The sequence below is a fragment of the Amblyraja radiata genome, chromosome 32, assembly GCF_010909765.2.
Source record: "Amblyraja radiata isolate CabotCenter1 chromosome 32, sAmbRad1.1.pri, whole genome shotgun sequence".
Classification (NCBI taxonomy): domain Eukaryota; kingdom Metazoa; phylum Chordata; class Chondrichthyes; order Rajiformes; family Rajidae; genus Amblyraja; species Amblyraja radiata.
The window spans coordinates 16,521,705-16,545,418 of NC_045987.1; the positions used below are offsets into that span (position 1 = coordinate 16,521,705).

Below are 23,714 nucleotides of genomic sequence, written 5' to 3' on the forward strand. Positions count from 1 at the left end.
CTCAAAAAATTAAACTGTGTACATCGTGTTGTGAGTTGCCAATGTGACCCTAACACCAATTGTGTGTGTGACACATGGCATGCCTTGATTCCATACCCAAAGCTATTTTGGAGCTTTGTGAGGGAACTTGGGATGCATTATAATGGAGGAGTAGCCAGGGCAAGTAGGGCCTCCTCCCTCAGTGGCAAACTGGGGGAGGTGAACCTGCAGGAAGCAAGTAATATCCTTATCTACTGCGAATCCCTTGGCCTCATCTCTCATTGTAACCCCAAGGGTTTCCCTCTTTGTTGCTGACCCTGCTTTCCTCCTGTATCTGATTCCTACCCTCCCTCACTAGAAACAGTCCAGGCCACACACCCACCCTTCGCCCCACACCCACAACCACGCACACCTCCAAATAACCCAGAGGGTCGACTGGGAATCTCAATGCAAGGCTACAATGTTCAACTTGCAACTGAAAAGTAATGGAATACACCTCTTTTACAATGTTATTCCAGAAATAAATACTGGTGCATACAATAAGCAGGTGAAAAATCTACCGATTGACTCCACAAGTAATCGCATCGTTGATAATACGAGAGTTGTATAAGAGGAGCAATTGAATCATATGTTGCATGTTTAATGTGTGCAATGTCCAGACTCCAGAACAGACTCTTCTCCACTGTTATCAATGGAACTCTCATGTTAAGGATGGATTCCTGATCCACCTCCTTGCAGCCCATGCACTTTTTTATTGCACTTTCTCTGTAGCTGTGACGGTATATTCTGTAAGTCTGAAGAAGGGTCTTGACTCGAAACGCCACCCATTCCTTCTCTTCAGAAATGCTGCCTGTCTCGCTGAGTTACTCCAGCTTTTTGTGTCTATTTTTGATTTAAACCAGCATCTGCAGTTCCTTCCTACACAGTATATTCTGTACTCTACTTATGTATCTATCTTGCACTACCTCAATCTGGAGATCATGGATAGGCAACGTTTCAGGTCAGGGCCTTTCTTCAGACTTCCATCTGTCCATGTTCTGCAGAGAGGCTGCCTGACCTGCTGAGTTACTCCAGCATTTTTGTATTTTTTTGTATTTTTTTTTATACACCATCATCTGCAATTATTCATGTCGAAAAGATCAACCAAATGGAACTTAGGATGTGTCATTTTCCAGAAGTCTGAGCCAATTTATCCTTGGCGTAATTAGACCGTTCTGTCTCGGTCTTCAAACACATTTTGACTCTAGATGTCTTCTGACTGTTGCTAGAAACCTCAAACTACATTCACCATCTGCCTGTCCTCCCCCCTGACCATTAACTGACCACAGCAGTGAAACCACAATCATTTACAGAGATGGCAAGATGCCCAAACATCCTGGCTACTGTAGCTCCCTGAGAGTTTGTGAGTGAGTGAGTGAGAGACGGAGACGGAGACGGAGGGGGGGGGGTGACGGAGATGGAGAGGGGGAGTCGGAGAGGGAGAGGGAGAGGGAGGAGGGAGGAGGGAGGAGGGAGAAAGAGAGAGAGAGAGAGAGAGTGTGTAAAAAAACAACCGCTCTCACCCTCCTTTCAAAAAGGTGCCCTCTAAAGATACACATAAAATCAATGGAAGTTAACTGCTTTGGTGATTGTTGAAACTTAAAATCCTTTTCACTCTCAATGATGGGACATACTTACAATGGATCCGGGGTTGCCAGCGTCTCCCGCACCTCCTTTTTCACCAGGTAACCCCTAGTTATTTAGAAGAAAACCTTTAAGCTGGTGGCAAAATGATAGCTACCCGCCAGTTTTGCATTAAACAAAAAAGCAAGTTTAGGCTTTAGAGAAACAGCGCGTAAACGGTCCATTTGGCCAACAGTCCGTGCCAATCAGCAGTCACACATACACTAACACTAATCCTACACACTAGGGATAATTTTACAATTTTACCGAAGCCAATTAACCTACAAACCTATGGGTGGTCTTTGGAGTGTGGGAGCAAACCAGGTCATCTGGAGAAAACCTACGTGGTCACAGGGAGAACGTACAAACTCCATACAGACAGCACCGGATTGAATCTGGGTTCTTGGTGTCGTAAGGCAACATCTCTACTGCTGGCCACTGTGTCACCCCTCACAGGGATATTTCTGGCCCATGATCGTTCAAAATGAAGAAGGAGACTTTTTGTTAAAATATGGTCTCCATTCATTAACTATTTGAAGGGATAGATTGGCTCGGCACGGAAACATAACTGAAGCTTGAACTCAGGATTAGATGAAAAGTTGTACTTTATAATTTACGAACCTATCTCCAATGACGTATTATTAGTAATTCATTCCACTCTTTTTTCTTTTTTGACATTTGTAATTCTTTTTTTTTCTCTCTTTCTCTCTTATTTACTATCTATATAAAAAAAAACTAGAAGCAGAATCAATCCACAATTGAAAATTTTAATAATGTATGATTGACATACATGTAAAGTTTTTACTATAATATGTAATTATATTTTACCATAATATGTTTGCTTCTAATAAAAATATTTTTAATTTTTTTTTTAAATGAAGAAGGAGCTCATAGGATGGTTTTGAGAACCTCACGGCCAATCATGGTGAGCACATGGGAACCGTGTAACTAGAGGAAGCAATGCCCCACCTCACAAACCCCTCACCACTCTCATCAGCCACCTCCTGCTCCCTCTGATGCAGAGTCTGTGGTCCCCACACTGGCCTCCTCAGAACCTACTGAACCCGAGTGGGTCATCCTTGATCCAGAGGGACTGCCGAGGAAGAGGAGAAGACAGGAGACAACCCTGAGACTGCCTCAGCCTCAAGTGCATCAAGCCCTATTTAAACCAGCACAGAATACTCCAGTGTCACAGGAGCCCTGCAAAATGACAAATGCTTTGGAGATGGCACCTCAAACCTCAAATCTCAGCATATTCCTCTTACTTTCCATCTCACCACTGAAAGTTAGACTCATTCCATCATATCCTGATTTAAGGTGCTCCTGTCAACCACATTAAGTATCACTGGATTTCACAAAGACGCGGTAATTTTTGTTTAATAGAAGTTCCTCCCCACCTCTGGTCCCGTGCCACCACTTGGTCCAGGAATTCCAACAGGTCCAAATTCACCCTGACAAAAGAACCAAGTGAAGAAAAAGTACATCAACTTGGTGGAAGTATCCATGCCATGTTAAAATCAGTAAGTGAGGTTAATGCTTCATTAAGAAATGTTTATGGTCGTCAAACATCGTTATTAAACCTAATGCAACTTGACCTAAGTCATGTCAAGTAAAGTCAAGTTGGTTTATTGTCACAAAATGCTGGAGTAATTCAGTAGGTCAGGTCAGGCAGCATTAATGGAGAAAACTAGGTGCTGCCTGGCCCGCTGAGTTACTCTAGCATTTTGTGTCTACCTTTGGTATAAACCAGCATCTGCAGTTCCTTCATCAACATTGAGTTAATTGTCATCTGCACAAGTACGGTGAGATAGAGACACAATAGAAAACCTTGCTTGCAGCAGCATCACAGGCACTTGGGCTCAGTCAGCACGCAACATCATAAATTATACATAAACTACATAAATTACACAAATTGTAAAGGAAAAAGACTATGCACAAGACAAGATATTGGTCGAAACACATGTAGAAAACAATGATATGTCAGTGCATGAAGTGATCCACAGTGTTCCACTGCTGAGCTGGGAGAATACAGCGGAGAAGCAAAACATTACAGAGGCTGAAATACAAAATATAACAGAATATTTGGAATCGTAAGGCAGCATCTGAAAAAGTTATCCATGTTGGTTGATCAGTTTTCTATCTGAACTGGCCAACTGCGCTGAAATGACAACTGAAACACCAATTCTATTGTCTCTCCACAGATGTTCTCTGATCTGTTGAGCATTTCCAGCGCTTGCTGCAATCAATCACGCTTCCAGTACCTGCAGCATTCTGTTTTTGTATAATACACTGCCTGTATTTACAGCATTGGCCATTAAGTAGTAAGGAATTAGAACGGTTTCATTATCATTTGCCAAGAAACATTATTGTAGGATTACCTTTTCTCCTCGAGGGCCATCTTCTCCAGGTGTTCCAGGCCTCCCCATATCACCCTGTAAAATGGATGTACACTGAAAGCCTTTGTGCTTATTATGGCAATAAGAGAGGCCCTTTGGTTCACTGGGTGCAAGCTGACTCCCAGTCGAATAACCCAACCCCCCCCCCCCCCCCCCTCCATCTTTCCCTCAAGTTGTTACCTTGCATATGTCTGGTTAATTCTTCTGCTACTTCCCTACACTGAAACGTTCCTTAGTGGATGGTTATCAGCACATTTCTGGTATGTGGGAAGAATCTGGAGTCCTCAAAGGAAACACACACCGTCATGGGGAGAACATGCAAACTCCACACAGACAGGACCGGGGGTCTGGCTTCAACCAGGTCCCTGGAGTGGTGAGGCAGTGGCACTAACTGCTGGGCCCACAGTGCAACCCAGTGATATGTGTGAAACATCATCCAGCCATAATATTTGCAATACATGTGAATATCTTCCATCCAAGCTTGAATATGTGAAACAAGGCATGGACTGCACGATGGCTCAGCGGTAGAGTTGTTGCCTCAGATCACCAGAGACATGGGTTCAATCCTAACTACGGATGCGGTCTGTACAGAGTTTGTACGTCCTCCCTGTGACCTGCGTGGGTTTTCCCCAGGAGCTCCGGTTTCCTCCCACACTCCAAAGACGTACAGGTTTGTAGGTTAATTTGCTTGGTAAAATTGTAAAAATTGTCCCTAGTGTGTGTAGGATTGTGTTAATGTGCGGAGATCGTTGGTCGGTGTGGACATGATGGGCCGAAAGCCCTGTTTCCGTGCTGCATGGCAAAACTAAGACTGAGTGGGCTGAAGGGGCTGCTTCTGTGCTGCATGATGGACTGCTGTAGGATGCTACAAGATAAAAGGCTGCCCGGTACTTACAGTTTGCCCACGCTCTCCGATTAGACCTGGAATGCCAATTAAACCGACAGCCCCCTGTTGAACAAGAACACATCAGTGAACATTGTCAATGAATCAAGTGACTGGGTCAGGCTTCAGCAGTGAGCAAATGGGAGTTGTGGGATCCGTGTTGTGAACTTTGGTCTATTGTATTTCACATTACCCTGACTTTCTGTAAATGTTAATGAGATACACAGAAAGGATTTCAATTCTGAAACAGCCGAACCAGGATAAAGGATGACTAACTTTTAATTTTTAGATTAAAAAAGAAATTGAAGTTAAAGTAGGTGTAAGAGGATCAGATTAAGCTGTGGGGTGGGAGATTGCAACCTTCACGTGGTCCGCCCTGTTTCGACGAATGCAATCAACCTGGTGTGCACAATCAAATAAGATCAAATAGAACAAGTTGTCCTACAACTTTAGGCTGTGCACGCCATATGCAAGAAGAAGAATTAAGCTGTCTGCTAAAAGACTTGGTTATCGGTTAGGTATTGACTGTTCTTTAATCTGACTTTACTTTGTACAAAATATTATTCCCTTTATCCTGTATCTGTACACTGTGGATGGCTTGATTCTGATCATTTCACTCTTTCTGCTGACTGGATAGCATGCAACAAAAAAGATTTTCGCTGTACCTCGGTACAAGTGACAATCACTAAACTAATTGTGGGTAAGAAGCTCTGGGCAGACCAAGTCCGACAATGTCTATGAGGTGGTAGCAGCAGAAGGGTTCTCACCATCAGATTAGGCTCTCCCTTTTGTCCCTTCGGCCCTGGTCTGCCTGCCTCTCCTGTAGCCCCAATGGACCCGAAAGTAGCGGGTGGGCCAACTGACCCAATGACTCCCTGAAAGATAGAAAATGTCAGTGATACACACCATCTTCCTCAAGGCAGATTTGCAGAATTTAATTCATTTTCAATACTTCTCGTTTCAAATATTATACACTGCCAACAACCAAGTACAAACACCGAAGGATTCCATGTTAATCATCATATTTTGAACAGCTTCATTGTCGAAATGGAATCATTAGAAATTAATACACCAGAGCAGGCCAATTTTAAATGAAAAGGAGTTCTGACTCGAAATATCACCTATCCTTGTTATTCAGAGATGCTGCCTTCAGAGACCCATTGAGTTACTCCAGCATTTTGTATCTATTTTCAATTTTAAATGGATATATTTTAGGTCAATGATATTTGAACGTAAACTAACAGCAACATGCGTAAGGCCAATGTGAGTTACTATTTTTTGCTGATTCCATTGTCCCCAACACAGTTTGTTCTGCTCAATACATTTTACAAAATGCCCATATTAACCCCCACCTCTGCAACCCCATTGCAGGAAGGATGTGGAAGCTTTATGGAGGATGCAGAAGTTCATCAGGGATGAGAGAGTTTTGGCTAGAAGGAGGGGCTGGACACTTGGATTGTTTTCTCTGGAGCTTTGGAGACTGAGTGGAGACCAGATAAAAGTGCATACAATTATGAGAGATAGAGAGAGCATGGAGAGAGTCTTATTCCCCAGGGTGGAAATGGCAAATACCAGAGGGAATATCTTATAGCAAATATAGCATAAAAAACTTGCTTCGTAAATCTAGTTTAACCTTTCCCCATCCCACTAACGTGGGATGGGGAAAGGTTAAACTAGATTTACAAAGCAAGTTTTTTTAATACAGAGAGTGGGAGGTGCTTAAAACCAACATCTTGTACAGTTACAAAGGTACACAAAATTGCTGGGGAAACTCAGCGGGTGCAGCAGCATCTATGGAGCGAAGGAAATAGGCGACGTTTCACTTGTACCATCAGTCTGAAGAAGGGTTTCGGCCCGAAACGTCGCCTATTTCCTTCGCTCCATAGATGCTGCTGCACCCGCTGAGTTTCCCCAGCAATTTTGTGTACCTTCGATATTCCAGCATCTGCAGTTCCCTTTTGAACTCTTGTACAGTTACAATCTGACGGTGTGACTTTGTGCTCAATGTGCTGGCCGGTGAAGTCCAGCTGCCGTTTGCCTCCTTCACCACACTTTCTATTTGTGTTCCCATTTTCAGGGAACTACAACTTTAAGATTGTGACAATGGAAATAAAGAGGGTTCATGTCTGAACTATTATAAGGTTTATTTGATTACCACAGTGCATGTAGCAATGAAAATTTTACCTTTTGTCCTGTTAGCCCAAGATCTCCTTCATCACCTTTGGTCCCAACTTCTCCCTGTCAAACAGAAACACACAAAAAACGATGTGTATTTCAGCACGACTCACTTCTGTTGCACAGTCTTTTATCTTTACACTGTCTTGTGAAATTTGTGTGTAATTTATGTATAATGTATGTTGTGTGTTGCCTGAGTCTATGCGTCAGCGATGCGGCTGCAAGCAGGATTCTCATTGTACCTGTACCTTACTGTACTTGTGCATGCGACAATAAACTCAACTTGACTTAATTTGACCTGCTGACTTGCGGGTAAAACCAGAACCAATTCTCACATTGGCTTGACTTAATTTGACCTGCTGGCTTTCCTGTACTGTCTAAACCAATTTTCACATGTCATTTTCACAGTTTGATTTGGCATTTAGAATTCTCAACACATTCAGGATCCAGTTAACATGTATTAACCATCTCAATTGTATCTGCCTTATAAGAGATAATTGAGCATGAAAGTAATCTGATGGGTTTTTCCTCCACTGGTATTCTCATGATGGCATTTGTGCCAAATATCCCCCCCCCCCCGCATTACCTGTATTCCTGGCTCGCCCCTCTCTCTTGGAGGTCCTGGTAATCCTTCATCTCCTTGTTCTCCTTTAATTCCTTCAGGACCAGGAATTCCCAGGTCTCCACGATCACCCTTTGAAAACAAATCGTTGTTCAATTCAGATTTCTAAAGTGATGTTACGAGGAATTAGAAGCTGAATGCACTTATTAATGAGTTGAAAAGAACATACTAGGTGACCTTTGCATTTTGTAATTTTGAGGGGAAAGGGAGCAGAGTTCAGTTGGGCTCAGGGTTTTGGTGAAACTTTTGTCACCAGACTGTCTTGATGAAGCATAACAGTGGATGAAGACAAAAGAGACTGCAGATGCTAGAGTGGGAGGCAATGAAAGGTTAGCTGAGTGAATGTCTGATGCTATGCATGTCTTTGGTGCCTTTGTCTGACACAAAATATTGGTTCCCATTCAGGCACAAGTGTGAAGTCACAACATGAATATAAAACTCACAAGAAATTAAAAGTTTCCTGCAATTACTTGGAATTTCAAATTTCAAATTTTGGAAAAATATTTTGTTCAAAAGGGTCAAAAACCCACCGTTTAACTCAAATTAGTCAAAGCAAACATGATGTAATTTGCAAAGATAATCATATTCGGCATCGAAGGAGGAGGAGTCTCCCTGCCTCTGATGTAGGGCAGTTAAAGTTTACTCCAGTCCATGTTGGTAAGTAGGACCTAGCACTCTAGCTCTGAGTGCCACTGACATCCAGCCGGAGAGAGTGCAAGTTGTGGGTGGGGGTCATTGGGTGGGTTGTGGGAACATTAACACTCTTTGCCATGAAAGGTTCCTCACCCCCATCGTAATAAGGATTACAGCTATGGAAGGAACGTTCATAACATGGTCTTGCAGACCAGCAGCCATCCTATGAATCCCCACTACACACTCCATCACTATGCATGGGAAGCAATAGAACATACAACCAACAATCATCACAGGTGTCAGCAGTAGAGGGAGCTCAAGCCCACTGTTACCCGCAAGAAGTACTGACCTGGGCCCCCTTTAATCCAACATGTCCTTCTTCACCCACACCTCCAGGTTCACCCTGTCAGAAGAGAAACTGTGACAGCAACTATAAAAAAAATCCTCTGGTAATGCAAGTTATATGTGATGAACTTGGCACAGTGTCTGCAGATGTTTGAATGCGCAACGAGAAATGTTTTAGCTCCTTCAATACTGTTGATTGCCCGGTGACACTGCATAACGTCACACAGCCACGTGCATTTACTGTGTCGGAAGGAACTGCAGATACTGGTTTACATTGAAGATAGACACAAAATGCTGGAGTAACTCAGCGGGACAGACAGCATCTCTGGATAGAAGAAATGGGTGACGTTTCGGGTCGAGACCTTTCTTCAGACCCGGGCTAGATCTAGAGCAGGGTAAAATATCTTCTACATTATTATTGAGCTAACTAAATGTGGGCATGTTATGAAAGCCCATCCTTCAGTCCCACCGAGGTGGATGATGAGAGGCAACTCAGTCAAGGCAATGCTTCCTAAGGCTGACTTGGTGGCAGGTTCACATTGCTGTTTTATTGCCAGAAACTGGCAACCTCTAAATACTGAATTGCAATTGCACGAAAAGCAACAGATTTAATAGGAAAGGCAAAAAACTGAGTTCTGATCTGTTACCTGAAAGCATAACTGTTCTTCTATCCCCACTGAAGCTGCCTGACCTGCTGAGTATTTCCAGCATTTTCTGTCTACTTCATTTTTCCAGCATCTGAAATTATTTGGCCTTAGGACAATAATAACTTTCAGTCAATTGGTACAAACATGGAAAAACACTTTAAACTGTCAAATGTATAGATTAGTCACATTTCATATCCTGCATGATAGACATTGTGGCTTGATACAGTGACCAATACCAGCATAACATGTGACAATATTGTAAGAGTAAGAGATCTTGTTGCTCAGTGCAAGGATGGTAAGAATTATAATTTCTTCAACATGATCATGGGCCAGAAATCTCCCAGGGAGGGGTGTTACAGTGGCGCTGGGGTAGAGTTGCTGCCTCACAGCGCCAGAGACCCAGGTTCAATCCTGACTACAGGTGCTGTCTGTACGGAGTTAGTACGTTCTCCCTGTAAGTTTTACCTGTGTCCTCCGGTTTCCTCCAATGCTCCAAAGACGTGTAGGTTTATAGGCTAGTTTACTTTGTTAAAGATTGTAAATTGCCCCCAGTGTGTGTAGGATAGAGCTAGTGTGCAGGGATCGCTGGTCGCCGTGGACCCGGTGGGCCAAAGGAACTGTTTCTGTGCTGTTTCGCTAAACAAAACTAGACTGTCGCCAGCTATCGTTACAAGCTCAGGAGCCAGCAGCCACCGCTGAGGTTGCAACTACAGAGGGAGAGGAGGACAGGGGTTCAGCCCAGGTTCCAGACACAGCAGCAACGTAACACGCCTGCCTGTACATAATGCTGCAATCACCCATTTTATGCTGGGAATACACTCTGGGCACCCAGCAAGGTGCCAGTGTAATTACTCATTCATGAAATCCAATTCAGGTTCCACCTCCAGAGGAAAACAATCAAATTGAACGTTGTAATTACCTGCTCGCCATCCAGCCCAGTGACACCAACACCGCCCAATGGACCCACTTCACCCTGTCAGAGACGAAAAGCATTTAGTTTAGTTTAGAGATACAGTGCAGAAACAAGTCCTTCGGCCCATCGAGTCCGCACCGACCAGCGATTCCCGCATATTAACATCATCCTACACACAAAAGGGATAATTTACACATACACCAAGCCAATTAACCTTCAAACCTGTACGTCTTTGGAGTGTGGGAGGAAACCGAAGATCTGGGAGAAAACCCACGCGGTCACGGGGCGAAGGTACAAACTACACACAGACAGCTTCCGTAGTCGGGATTGGACCCGGGTCTCCGGCGCTGCAAGTGCTGTAAGGCAGCAACTCCACCGCAGTGCCACCGAGCTGCCGCAATCAGTTTGCAAACTGATCATTCTTTAGAGATGTTCTCACTGAAACATGCAAAAATGATGCACGTCATAGTGGGTGGCTTGGTGGCGCAGGGGTAGATTGGCTGCCTTACAGCGCCAGAGACCCAGGTTTGAACCTGATCAGTGATGCTGTCTGTACAGAGTTTGTACGCTCTCCCTGTGACCACGTGGGTTTTCTCCGGGTGTTCTGGTTTCCTCCTCCAAAGCCGTATAGGTTTGTAGGTTAACTGGCTCCTGTGAAAAAATTTGTATATTGTCCCTAGTGTGTGTAGGATGGTGCTAGTGTACGGGGTGATCGCTGATCAGCACGGACTCAGTGAGCCGAAGGGCCTGTTTCCGCATCGTAACTCTTAAGTCTGCAGAACCCAAACAAGGCACTGCTGTCATATGACAACATCATTCCAGACACAATCTCCCCGCCATAGTCTGCGCTTTACCTTTTCCCCCGTCTGTCCGGAGGGTCCATCAGGTCCAGCTGCTCCTTCCCGCCCCTGCAAAAGATCCCAATGCACAGTTAACGGAGATTACCCTCCAATGAACGCAACACTTGCTCTTCCATAACTTTTAATTATGGAACTCTTCAATTGTAATTTAAGGCTGTTAAAAATGATACGTAAATTTACTGGAAAACATAAAATATAGTCATTGATTAGCACATTTATGTCAAGTCTAGGCTATAATAGCCAAAACATTAACAAATGATTCTTAAATGAGGTCGAGCTGGAATAAAATGAATTTCAAACATTTACTATTTATATCAGTATTTTCCTGATGATTGGAAGAACCAGCAATTTCTGTTAACACATACTTTATATCCAGGGGGTCCACTGATCCCTGCTGCTCCAAATGGTCCTTGATCCCCTGGGGGTCCCGTCTTGCCAACAACCCCATCAATGCCGGCGTTTCCAGGTGGGCCCTGAGGATAAGACACATCACTGATTGTGTACAATATGGACTGGGCATTTGTCAAGACAGCTCACAAACCAAAGAGAAAGTCAGCTAAGCCATTGGGGGTCACCCTTCAACACACTCTCAGATTGTGGATGTAACTGGAATTGTGAATTGTGGATTGTGGATTGTGGATGCGAGCGTTTACTGCACCTTCCTTGTTGCCCTGCCGATAGTTAACTATGCTGATGCAGGACTAGAATCACATAAGCCAAACTGGATCTGGTCACTAGGTTTCCATGGCAATGTAACTGCTTTATAACTTTACTTGTACCAGTGTAACTCCGGATGCTTGCAGACCTGAATGTATCAACTTGCCATGTTGGGGCTTTAACGCCACTGTCTGCACATTTAACGGAGAACTACCTCCCTCAGCTGATGATGTTTTGCAGAATGTCACTGCAGACAGCTGAAGACTGCTGATGGTACAAAACTCCCTTTTAAACAACACATGTCCCACAAAACGGCAAACAGCACAGTATTTAAAAAACATCATATTCTTTGTGCTTTTACATCAGAAAATACTTACAGGAAGGCCACTTAATCCCTTGGTGCCTGGATTCCCTCTTCTGCCCTGGAAATGTAACGTGTGAAGCTTTAAAGCAAAACGCTTCCATTATCGAAACAGGAAACCAATAACCCAAATCAAATTAACCTTGAATATGCTTTTCCGTAATGTAAATTAAATAAACATCGCATGGGTGTGGGAAAGTAATCTATGGTCAAAATCTACTCCCACGTATTTTCCACTGGTGAGAAACAGCCTTTGCTTCTTGTCTTCTTGTGCAGATGGTGAGATGACAGCTATAATATAAATATAATTTGAAAGGTGTAAAGTGATGGGGGTTTAATGTGGGCTAATGGAGATAACGTAGACAGTCGTCACATGGACGAGATGGGTCAACCAGGCCTGTTCCTGTGCTGTACTTATCGATGATTCTATGAGTTCAGTGTTTTGGTGGTTGGACCAGATAATACATCGGCTGTAGCAATGCAAAAGATTATTTGTGCAATGGGTGGTTGTTTGTGTTTGTCAGGGCCTCAATAACAATCACTGCGACTCATTAAAGTGGAATACTGTCTGAAGAAGGGTCCCGATCCAAAATGTAATCTATCCACGTTCTCCAGAGAAGCTGCCTGACCCGCTGAGTTACTCCAGCACTTTGCATCTTCCAAGATGAAACAGCATCTAGCTTAAGCATAAAAGGGTGCATCCTTTCAAACACTTCGTAACAATAGGAGCAACATAACAATAGTGAAGTCACGAGGCTGAGAGCAGCAGGACCAGGGACTTCATCGGAAAAATCACTTCCCCAGCAAACGGACAGTTAAATTCCCAGGGTAACACGGAAAGATATATTAGAAACATGTGGAATGTATTCAATGATAACAGGAGAGCGTATTGCATTTCCGTAAAACAAAATGAAAACAAATCCATTTCACATCATAAAGATCAATGGTCACCATTGTTTCGGATGAGCATGTACTCACCGCTTGTCCAGGAGTTCCCCTCTCACCGGGCTTGCCCCCTGGACCCTGCAAAAGTTGCACTTGGAGAATTAGTTTCAAGCCATTTATATCTTGCTTGGAAAAATATTCCTAAACTTTCCTTTCGCTTCCTCAGGCCGTGCATGTGGCAGGAAGGATGGGCGGTGGCAACCCTCTTCACACTCGACTGCTTTTGGTTCACCCTCAGAGAGCCTGATCCTCCCAGTTTGACCTTTCTCTCCTTCCCTCACCGGGGGTCACCGAGCCTTGGCTGACTTTGAGCCTTTGCCGGCTTCCTCAGCAACAGAGGCAAGGATAGCAAGAATTGAATCGAATTGAATACTTTGATTGTCACATGTGCCAAGTCACAATTAAATTATTTGCTTGCATACCCAAGGTCAGTCTGAAGAAGGGTCTCAACCCGAAATGTCACCCATTCCTTCTCTCCAGAGATGCAGCCTGTCCTGCTGAGTTATTCCAGCATTTTGTGTCTATCAAGGTATGCAATAGTCGCCACATAAAGAGCACTGACATAAAGTTACAAAGTATCTCGCGCCAGGTCCATCCTTGTTCGCCCCCCCCCCATGGCTGTTCCCCACGCTGGGCCCTCCTTTGTTCTCCCCCCTCTGCCCCGCCAGGCCCACCTTTGTTGGGTCCTTGGTTACACTGAACCTGTGACCTCTCTCTGTGCCACTGGCCAAGGTTGTGCTTCTGTGCAAGAGATGTGACAGCGCATTGCTCCATGAACCGAACACCACAGAAAATGCCCGAGAAAGTCTTACATCATTTATGGTAGCAACTTCAGCTTTTGTTTGTGCATGATTAGCGTATGTGACGGAGGGTGAAGTGAAAGAACAGACTGACTTTTGTTTAGATAATAAGTTCACCGATAGTTTTTTTCTGACAGTAACGCTTCTGCACAAATGCCAGACTTACCTTCACACCTAGTTTCCCAGCCTGTCCCGATAGCCCCTTGTTTCCTGGTTCTCCCTAAAAATGAATGAACATGAACACAAATATTACGATGCGTTGTTGAACAATGTCGATTGCAAGCACTAAACAATGTCGGACACCGAGCTGTCTTTTACTCCACAAGCACAAAGAATCTGGGTGCCATCATTCTCAGCTTGTCACAACACATTGCCATTATGCAAACAGAAAGCACTGGAAACGCACAGCAGGTCGGGCAGCATCTGTGGGGAGGGAGTTTTCCATTAAACCACCAGCACAGTTCAGCTGAAATTTAACTTCCTTTTCCATTGCCAAAAAGGAGAACAAGCAAAAACAAACATATTGAATTATTGTTTAACAAAAATATATTTGTTCTTCCATTTTACTCAAGAAACTCATGCAAACACAGCATAGTACACAGCACGTGTCTGGAGAAGGGTCCCAATCCAAACGTTGCCCGTCCATTTCTCTCCGCACATGCTGCCTGACCTGCTGAGTTACTCCAGCAGTTTACTTGTTGCTCAAGATTCCAGCATCTGCAGACTCTCGAGTCTCCACCGTACATCGTAAATGACACTTGATTTCAAAGGATGTTGATGCTCGAGAGGAGTATATTGTTTTGATCAAAAAGTTCAGGTAAAAATCTTGCGACTTGCAAAATTATTCTGAGTTTTTAAGTTTAGTTTAGTTTGTAGATAGAGCGCAGAAACAAGCCCTTCGGCCCACCGAGTCCGCACCAACCAGCGATCCCCACACAATAACACTATCCTACACACACAAGAGACAATTTACCAAGCCAATTAATCTACATATCTGTAAGTCTTTAGAGTGTGGGAGGAAACCGAAGATCTCGGAGAAAACCCACGCGGTCACGGAAAGAACGTACGGACAAACTCCGTACAGACAAGCACCCGTAGTCGGGATCTAACCTGTGACTCCCGCGCTGCAAGCGCTGTAAGGCAGCAACTCTACCGCTGCACCACCGTGGCCGCCCTTATATTATTTTAATTTAGCAATAACTGGCAACCATTTTTATCAGTCGCATAAAACGCAAACTCTGTGCAAGCACTAATGCCAAACATATTACGCCTCACTTTGAGCAAAAAACAAACTACTGAAGGAACCCAGCGGGTCAGGCAGTATCTGTGAAGGGGAATGTGGAGTTGTGTTTTTGGTTGAGACTCTTATGGGCCTGTCCCACCGGCGACTGCTGGCGACTGTCCTTCACCAGCCCGTTATGCAGGTGGGGGACAGGGCAAGCAGGGGGAGCGCTGTCTGAGTGAAATTCACACGGTGCAAATCCAATGTGATACAGACACACACCGCGATGAACAGGAAGGTTGGCGCTGTAATTAAGACGGCTAAAACACAGTGAACGGTAAGTCCTTTAAAAGGGGGGGGGGGGGAGAGTAGTGGGGGAGAGGGGAGGGAGAAGGGGGAAGACAACTTTTAAGAAGCCAGAGATACACGGCTGTGAAGCTTGGCGAACATTTAACATTACCGGTCCGTTATCCTTGGTTCTGATCGCTGCTTTTTTCCCAATGAGCCAATGAAATTCACCGGTCAGCACCGGCTACAACCTACAAGAACCTTCGACCTCCTGGCAACCCACTAGGACCTCATGGCAACCCACCTACGGCATGGGAAATCTCGCTACCCTCCATGTTGAAAAATTCGCAGCGACCATAATGAGGCCGCGACTAGTTCCCAGAATGCGGGAACTCCTCACGACCATGAAGGCGACTCCCCGGCAACCACCCGCGAACATGTGGCGACTATGTGGCGACTGCATAGTCTCCTGCAGTCGGCTAAAAAGTTGCCTAAGTGGGACAAGACCATTACACTTCACTGTCACAGTTTCTTAAAGGTCAAAAACTTTGTGTTTAAAATGCATTGTCACCATAGTTAAAACAAGTAATTCAGAAATAAAATAAGATTCCTGGCTCTTATAGAATGAGGGGAGAGGTAATGAAATGAGAAATGTTGTGAAAATAAGTTTTAAATATGAAAATATGCATAGGCCTATGTGGTGCAGCTAATGTAACTTCCCAGCCATCTGTGGACGGGGTGCTGGGATTATTCACTTGTAGATATTGTGCATCTTCCCCCAGATGCCCTTGGTCAATCTGAAGGAATATTAGATTGCCAATGTGGCCATGTGTCTCAGACCTACGAGGTTGGAATGTAGAGCAGGGTGGAGAACGACAACGAGGGAAAACTGTAAGGGAATGAAAGAAATAACACAGTAGTCAAAGGTAGGCACCACAAACGACTAAAAGACTCTTGAAGACATTCACCGTCACATTTCAAAACGAAAAGTGGAACAGGTGGAACAGCTTAGATTTGTGAGCACATCACCATTGAAAACGATCAGTGACATCCTCCCACATTATCAGAAGGGCTCCGAATACCTTGGCACCTCTTGATCCTGGACTTCCTCGTTCTCCCAAAGGTCCTGGAAACCCCTGTAGATAGCACACAACAACGTCAATCCCACCAAATTTCCAACGTAATTGGGCATCGGGAAGGAGTAATAACATTTCATGACAATCAACAAAGATTTACCCAGCAACAAAATCAAAGTTACTATTATAAGTAGAGGCCAAGATTATCCCGTAAAATTACAGTAAAATCCTAATTACAGAAAATAATGGACAAATTGGTTTATGAAGAGAACATCCTGAAATGGTAAGATAAGTCACATTTATCTCTGAAATGGATTTTGTGGCAATGGCTTATAGCTGTTCATGAAAACACTACATTGTATATAACAGAAGTTAATTTTCGGTTAATTGTCTTTGGTTAAAATGATTGTCCCTAGTGTGTAGGATAGTGCTAGTGTACGGGGTGATCGGTGACCAGCGCGTACTCTGATCCAAAGGGCCTGTTTCCAAGCAGTAAAATGTATCTCTGTTTCCAACACCATTACTGTATGATGTGGCAGGTGAAAGGGATCTGCAAACTCTGCAAAATGAATTGTGAAATTCCCTCTCTCTCACTTGCCTGGGAGTAAATCTGTTGGCCCAAGTAGTGTCCGATCTCTGTCCCATCTACAGCTACTACACTGTAACCCTGCTCCTATTCATTTCCAATGGGAAGTGAATCAAAGAGGCTGAGCAGTTAAAATGGCAGCTGCCTTCAACAGACAGAAAATGTAACAGCAGAACAGTAAAATCCAACCTGTAGCTACATCTGCCCAAGTATCAAATTCTCCACCAACAGCCCACATGGTAATTATGTTCAATCAGAACATGAAATAAAATTACTTATTTCCATATTTCCTTGCAGCTTAAGAGGGAGGGCCATTTCAGTTCATTGAGTTAGTGCCAGCTCTCAGAATAAATCCAGCACACCCCACTCTGAGTTGGCAGTTTTCATTGATAAGATGGTGATTTGCTTATATTCTCTCACACCTAGGATGGATGTACAGGAGGAAACTCCTACAAGCTGGTGGTGTCACCTGATGCATTTAACAATATGGCTCTGATTTATTTACTTCGCTCTGATTGAAACGGAAATAGGGAAACAAGTCAAGTGGAAAAGTAACAGATTCTGTGCCTGACAGTAATTACGCGCATTACCATGGAACATATCTCAATAGTTTTGAATTAATGTGAGAGGGCTGCAATAACTTTGATTAATGGGCCCAACAGAAGAGTTGCTGCCTTACAGCGCCAGAGACCCGGGTTTGAAACTGACTACAGGTGCTGTCTGTATGGAGTTTGTACATGCTCCCTGAGACCCCGTGGGTTTTCTCCATGTGCTCCGGTTTCCTCCCACACTCCAAAGACGTGCAGGTTTGTAGATTAATTGGCTTCTGCGAATTGTAAATTGTCCCTAGGGTGTAGGATACTGTTGCTGGATCAGCGGAGGATAGCGCCAGTGTACGGGGGTCAGTGCGGTGGAAGGGCCTGTTTCCTTGCTGTATCTCTAAACTACTTGCTTGACTGGCTGCAAATTCCAACTGGAAACATTAAGCATGCAGCATACGCACGCTCATAAATGTTAGTTTTAGTTTTCGAGAGACAGCGTGGATACAGGCCCTTCGGCCCAACGAGTCTACGGCGACCAGCAATCCCCGTATACTATGGGCAGCATGGTGGCGCAGCAGTAGAGTTGCTGCCTTGCAGCGCCAGAGATTCAAGTTAATTCCCGACTATGGGTGCTGTCTGTACAGAGTTTGTACCTTCTCCCCGTGACCGTGTGGGGTTTCTCCAAGATCTTCAGTTTCCTCCCACACTCCAAAGACGCACAGGTTTGTAGGTTAATTGGCCTGGTATAAGTGTAAATTATCCCTAGTGCGTGTAGTATAGTGTTAATATGCGGGGATCACTGGTTGGTCGGTGGGCTGAAGGGCATGTTTCCGCGCTGTATCTCTAAACTAAAAAAAAATAAACTTGTTCTGCAAATACTTGCCTGATATTCTAATGGTGGATAAATCAGTATTACAAAGCACCAAATATCTATAATTTGCAAAGCACTTTGGAAGTCCAAACTTAATGGTGCGATAAATATTTTAATTTACGCAACATGTACCAACGAGTAACAGTTGTGCTTCACACTTACATACATGCCTACGGGTCCCTGTGCTCCTGGCAGTCCTGATTTACCAATGGGTCCCTGAAATTACAGAGCAGGCATAAAGTTAAGAAGCAATAAATCTTCCAATCATTATTTTCATTCTTTTTTTCCCCGGTTTAAATTCTTCTTTTTTTTAAATTAAATCCCAAGTCCCGGAACTGAAGCATGACAAGCTTTCAACTACAACCAATAATTCCTGCTGACATTCTATTATCAACAGGATGCACTCTGGAATTTTACACAACACTTGGTTGAGAACGAGAAATTAAGTTTATAACAGTGGTCTTCAGATCATAAATGAAGCGTGCAGTGATATGGAATACTGTTATCCACTCTGGAGTCCCTTGCATTATTCACATCACAGGAAAGCATCTGTTTTGTGGTACGCTATTCCTGCCAAAAACATTGGCAGATCTGCCCATAACTGTTTGAGAAGGGTCAAGGAAAGAGTGTTCATGTTGTGGCCCCGTTTCCACCAATCTGTCCCCCACCACGCACAAGAGGCACAAGAAGCGACAGACACCATTGTATGCAGATGTCGAGAAGTGTGTTCAGCTCTGGCTGAACAACTTCTAATCTTGTATGTGGACTCGATACGAAGAAGATTGTTTGAGAGATCGAACTTCAGGCAAAATTACTGGCCAGGCCAACATGTCGAAGTCATTGTATGTGTATTCCTTTGGCACAACTTGGTCAAGATGACTTGCTAGACTCGATTGGCCTATATTCCTGAAACCTTTTCTATCCATGCAGCTATCTAAATGTCTTTCTAACATTGTAATTGTTCCTGTTTCAACAGATTCCTCTGGCAAATCATTCCATATACCCACTGCCCTAATGTGTAATGTTGCTAACCGGGTTCCTTTTAAACCCTTCCCATCCCGTCTTAAACCTATGCCCATAATTTTAGTCTCCCCTACCTTGCTGAAAGGATTGTGCCCTTTCACCTTATCTGAGCCTCCATATGGTCATCCCTAAGTTTTCTATGCTCCAGAGGAAAATAAATCCCAGGCTGAGGCAGCATTGAATTGTCCATCCCTAATTGCCCTTGAGATGGTGGAGGTGAGCAGCGTTCTTAAACCACTGCAGAACTTGAAGGTGTGGGCACACCCACAATCCCATTACGGAGGGAGTTCCTGGATTTTGACCCTGTGACAATGAAGGAAAGATGATACATTTCCAAGTCACAGTGCTGTGTGGTTTGAACGTCAACTTCCAGCTGGTGGTATTCTCAATGCTTTTGCCGACATTGTCATTCTTTATTTTTCAACAAGCATATAATATTGCCCGATTTACCACTTTATTAAAGTCTTGACCAAGCTTTTGGATGCCTGAGCTACCAAATTTACTTGGCATTGCACAAAGTTTTATTCTATTAATATACTTTTAAATGCAAGTTGTGCTGTACAGTCATAAACCCTTTTTTGAAGCAAAGATGAAAATATGTTTAAATGATCAATAATGCAAGCACTGGATTTTAACATTGCTCCCCTGATTCAATGGTCTTGAAACATTCCACATCTGATCAGTGCATTTCCCCAACTCTATTACTATTGCCCAAAGAACACGAGCAGGTGACAAAGGGTCACATGGGAGGCATTTCATCTCACCACATGTGTGCTGGCTCTCTGGGAGATCCAACCACTTCTCTTCACAGAGCATGGCTAGTAATTTCCCACAAACATTCATGACTTTGAACACCTCTTTCACATGGCCATTCTGCATTGGGGATAGATTTAGACTACGCTTTCTACTCACTACAGTTTAGAAGAATGAATGGTGAAATAAGACAGATAAAATACCCGATGATCATGGCAGGATAGGTGCAGAGAGGAAGTTTCCGCCTGTATACGAATTCCTGGAGCAGGGCTACTCATAACCTGATAATAAGCGGTAGATCAGGCGCGGCTGAAACCTCCTCGCTCAAAATGTGGTCAATCTTTGGGATTCTCAACCTGGAGTTCTGTGGCGGTCCCATCATTGATCGCATTCAATACAGATATCAATGGATATGAGGGATCAAGGGAAGTGGGAACTGTGCTGGAAAATGGTGCTGAGGTGGATGGTCGACCTTGATTAACTTGCATTTTGGGGCAGGCTCGAGGGGCTCTTGTTTCTTATTCGGGCTCAAAGCAAAATAGTCCCAGTATTCTTATCTCTGCATTCCTCGTGGTCTGATGAAATGTGTGTGCAACACTTTGTTTCCTTACTCGTTCTCCTGTCCAGCCAGGTATTCCGTCAGCACTGGGACATCCTGCAGAGCCCTGTAAACAGCATGAAAAATACTTCCATAAACACCACTGCAGTCACTGAGAGCTTGCCATGTGCAATACTATAACGTGATGGGAGAAGTTATAATGGAGAATAAGTATCTCTAGCTCAATACAGGGAGGGCAAGCACAGCCTATCCATTTTCTCCCTATAACTAAAGTCCTCCAAACCACACAATTGACGGTCTTGTCAGATATTTTTATTGGCAGTCTTGAGCAGGCACTGAGGGCAGATCATTGATAAAGTAACGATCAATAAAAATATGGCACAGTGGGGAATCTGAGGAAGACAATGGACCTACAAAATCGAGATACTTGGAACTGCAGATGCTGGTTTACAAAAAAAAACACAAAGTGCTGGAGTAACTCAGCAGATCAGGCAGCAATTCTGGAGAACACGGATAGGTGACGTTTTGGGCTATTTCCAGTATAAAATGAATATTTCGGGCATGGAATCAGATAGAATTGCTGCATTTAAGAGATAGTTAGACATACACTTGAAGTGCATGGAAGGAAAATGGCACAATAGAGGCAAGTGGAACCAGTGCAGATGGGCAGAACAGTTGGCATGGGCGTGGTGGGACAAAGGACCTGTTCCTGTGAAGCAAAGTAACTTCAGCTTCATTTTTCAACTAGACCATGACTGATTCACAATGAGTTACCCACAATGACTGATCGCTCCACAATGAGTGCCTTTGGGAGAGGTAACCGAATTATTGTTAAAAGGAGCCGCTCCGAATGAGGAATCCCAGAGGTACAGTATCACCTGAACACCATCTGCCAGCACTAGTGTGATTGGCACTCAGTTTATAAGCTCAACATTTTAAACTACTTTGTCACTCAATCGTCAGTAAAATTCGGATAATCTGCTGACAAATTATTTGGAAACCTTGATGGGTCACTACCTGTCTCACTGGATGGTGTTTCCTGTGCTCCATTTAAACTTGTCCAGGACCTGTTTTCCATACTCCCTTTAAATTCACAGAGGCCTGATTCCTGCAATTCCTTCAAACTCACCTGGTTCATAGGAAAATTTATTCTACTACGGTGTTTTTCATTTAAAAAAAAGCAAATTAATAGTGTATTGGAGTATTACGAGGAACTGCATGCAATGATCCAGAATCTGCCAGTCCCACATCATCAAAGTCCCCCCAACCCACAGTGTTGCCTGTCCATTCCCTCCACAGATGCTGCCTGACCCCTTGAGTTACTCCAGCACTTTGTGTTTTTCTCAAGATTCTAGCATCTGCAATTCTTCATATCATCAACAAAGTGCTGAATGTGGTGGATTAGTGACGCTTTGGTCAAATGGAGGACAATAACGCACGGTTAAATAACAAGTTCTAAGCAATTTCTTCATAGTGTGTGGTAGATTTCCTTACAGACAGTCCTGTCGCTCCATCTGCTCCTTGATCACCTCTCATTCCTCCAAAACCCTGAAAATACAAAGACATTTGAATGAGGTGAAATACTTATTATATCGCTTGCAATTAATGAAAAACAAAACATGCATTTAAAAGCTCAGTAATCGTTCTTTAAGTTTAGAAATCCTGTTGTGTTAACAGCAGAACATTACAATGGGTGGATGCAAACCCATATTTTGGCCGTGACCTTCCTCAAAAGGGTTCAACAATGGTGGGAAATCCAAGACCAACTGATCACACAATGGCCCCTAGTTAGGCAGCATCTCTCAGTGCTGAACCTTGGGACACAACATTCATCACCTTGGGACACAACTAGCTTCATGGATGCACACACGCCGAATATTTACAGCAAACTAACCAAGGCAAGCTCACCATTAGGTTAGCTCACGTCTGGAAGTGCCTGGTTAACTTTCAGTGTGATGTGAAATGACTCGGAAGTGGTTTATAATTGGATTCTACTTCAGAAAAATCAGACCTTCAAATTGCACAAATCTGGAAAAAGCCCGCGGGTGATATGTGATTAAATTTGTAGGCAGAAATAACTTCACCTTTGTGACTATTCATTCCCCTGCTCAAGCACATATCTGGTTGCTTATTCTCTGTGGGTTTTCTTTGATAATAAGCAGAATCAATTTCAAGATCCTCACAGCAGTGATGGGATTTGAAATTATGTTGCTGTGTGAATCCATAGACTGGTGGGATGCAACTGCCAGGGCAGCATGGTGACATAGTGGTAGAGTTGCTGCCTTACATGGCTTGCAGTACATGAGACTCACGTTCGATCCCGACTACAGGTGCTGTCTGTGTGGAGTTTGTACGTTCTCCCCGTGACTGCGTGGGTTTTCTCCGAGATCTTCGGTTTCCTCCCACACTCCAAAGGCATACAGGTTTGTAGATTAATTGGCTTGGTATCATTGTAAATTGTCCCTAGTGTGTGTAGGATAGCGTTAATGTGCGGGGATCGCTGGTCGGTGCGGACTCGGTGGGCTGAAGGGCCTGTTTCCGCGTTGCATCTTTAAACGCAAAGCTAAACGAAAACTAAAGGTTGACGACTTGAATTGACTCCTCTCACTCTGTCTCAAGAGCATTGTCTGGCGTTTGGCATCAGGTAGCCCACCCATCTGACCAGAATTGCAGTAGGCTGCGATACCAGGGAGGGAAAATGGTGCAGACATTCTTAACCTTGGGAATTTCACAATTGGAATGATTGGTCATCAGGAATAGGAGTAGAATTAGGCCGTTTGGCCCATCAAGTCTACTCCACCATTCAATCATGGCTGAACTCTCTCTCCCTCCTAACCCCATTCTCCTGCCTTCTCCCCAAAACCTCGGACACCTGTACACATCAACAATCTATCTATCTTTGCCTTAAAAATATAT

The 23,714-nt window shown here is 43.9% G+C and overlaps 1 protein-coding gene across 2 annotated transcripts in view; it reads right to left on the minus strand.

Annotated features, from left to right (window-relative positions):
* The window catches only part of LOC116991000 (collagen alpha-1(I) chain-like), a 196,726-nt gene that overhangs the window by 25,159 nt on the left and 147,853 nt on the right, over nucleotides 1-23,714 (minus strand). For both annotated transcript variants that reach the window (XM_033049254.1, XM_033049253.1), the window contains 18 exons: nucleotides 22,293-22,346; nucleotides 20,851-20,904; nucleotides 18,626-18,679; nucleotides 16,471-16,524; nucleotides 14,045-14,098; nucleotides 13,112-13,156; nucleotides 12,150-12,194; nucleotides 11,481-11,588; nucleotides 11,110-11,163; nucleotides 10,262-10,315; nucleotides 8,700-8,753; nucleotides 7,682-7,789; nucleotides 7,105-7,158; nucleotides 5,688-5,795; nucleotides 4,933-4,986; nucleotides 4,020-4,073; nucleotides 3,039-3,092; nucleotides 1,657-1,710 (listed from right to left, as the gene is read on the minus strand). In XM_033049254.1, coding sequence (XP_032905145.1) covers nucleotides 1,657-1,710; nucleotides 3,039-3,092; nucleotides 4,020-4,073; nucleotides 4,933-4,986; nucleotides 5,688-5,795; nucleotides 7,105-7,158; nucleotides 7,682-7,789; nucleotides 8,700-8,753; nucleotides 10,262-10,315; nucleotides 11,110-11,163; nucleotides 11,481-11,588; nucleotides 12,150-12,194; nucleotides 13,112-13,156; nucleotides 14,045-14,098; nucleotides 16,471-16,524; nucleotides 18,626-18,679; nucleotides 20,851-20,904; nucleotides 22,293-22,346 — 1,116 coding nt within the window. The remainder of the gene's footprint in view (nucleotides 1-1,656; nucleotides 1,711-3,038; nucleotides 3,093-4,019; nucleotides 4,074-4,932; nucleotides 4,987-5,687; nucleotides 5,796-7,104; nucleotides 7,159-7,681; nucleotides 7,790-8,699; nucleotides 8,754-10,261; nucleotides 10,316-11,109; nucleotides 11,164-11,480; nucleotides 11,589-12,149; nucleotides 12,195-13,111; nucleotides 13,157-14,044; nucleotides 14,099-16,470; nucleotides 16,525-18,625; nucleotides 18,680-20,850; nucleotides 20,905-22,292; nucleotides 22,347-23,714) is intronic.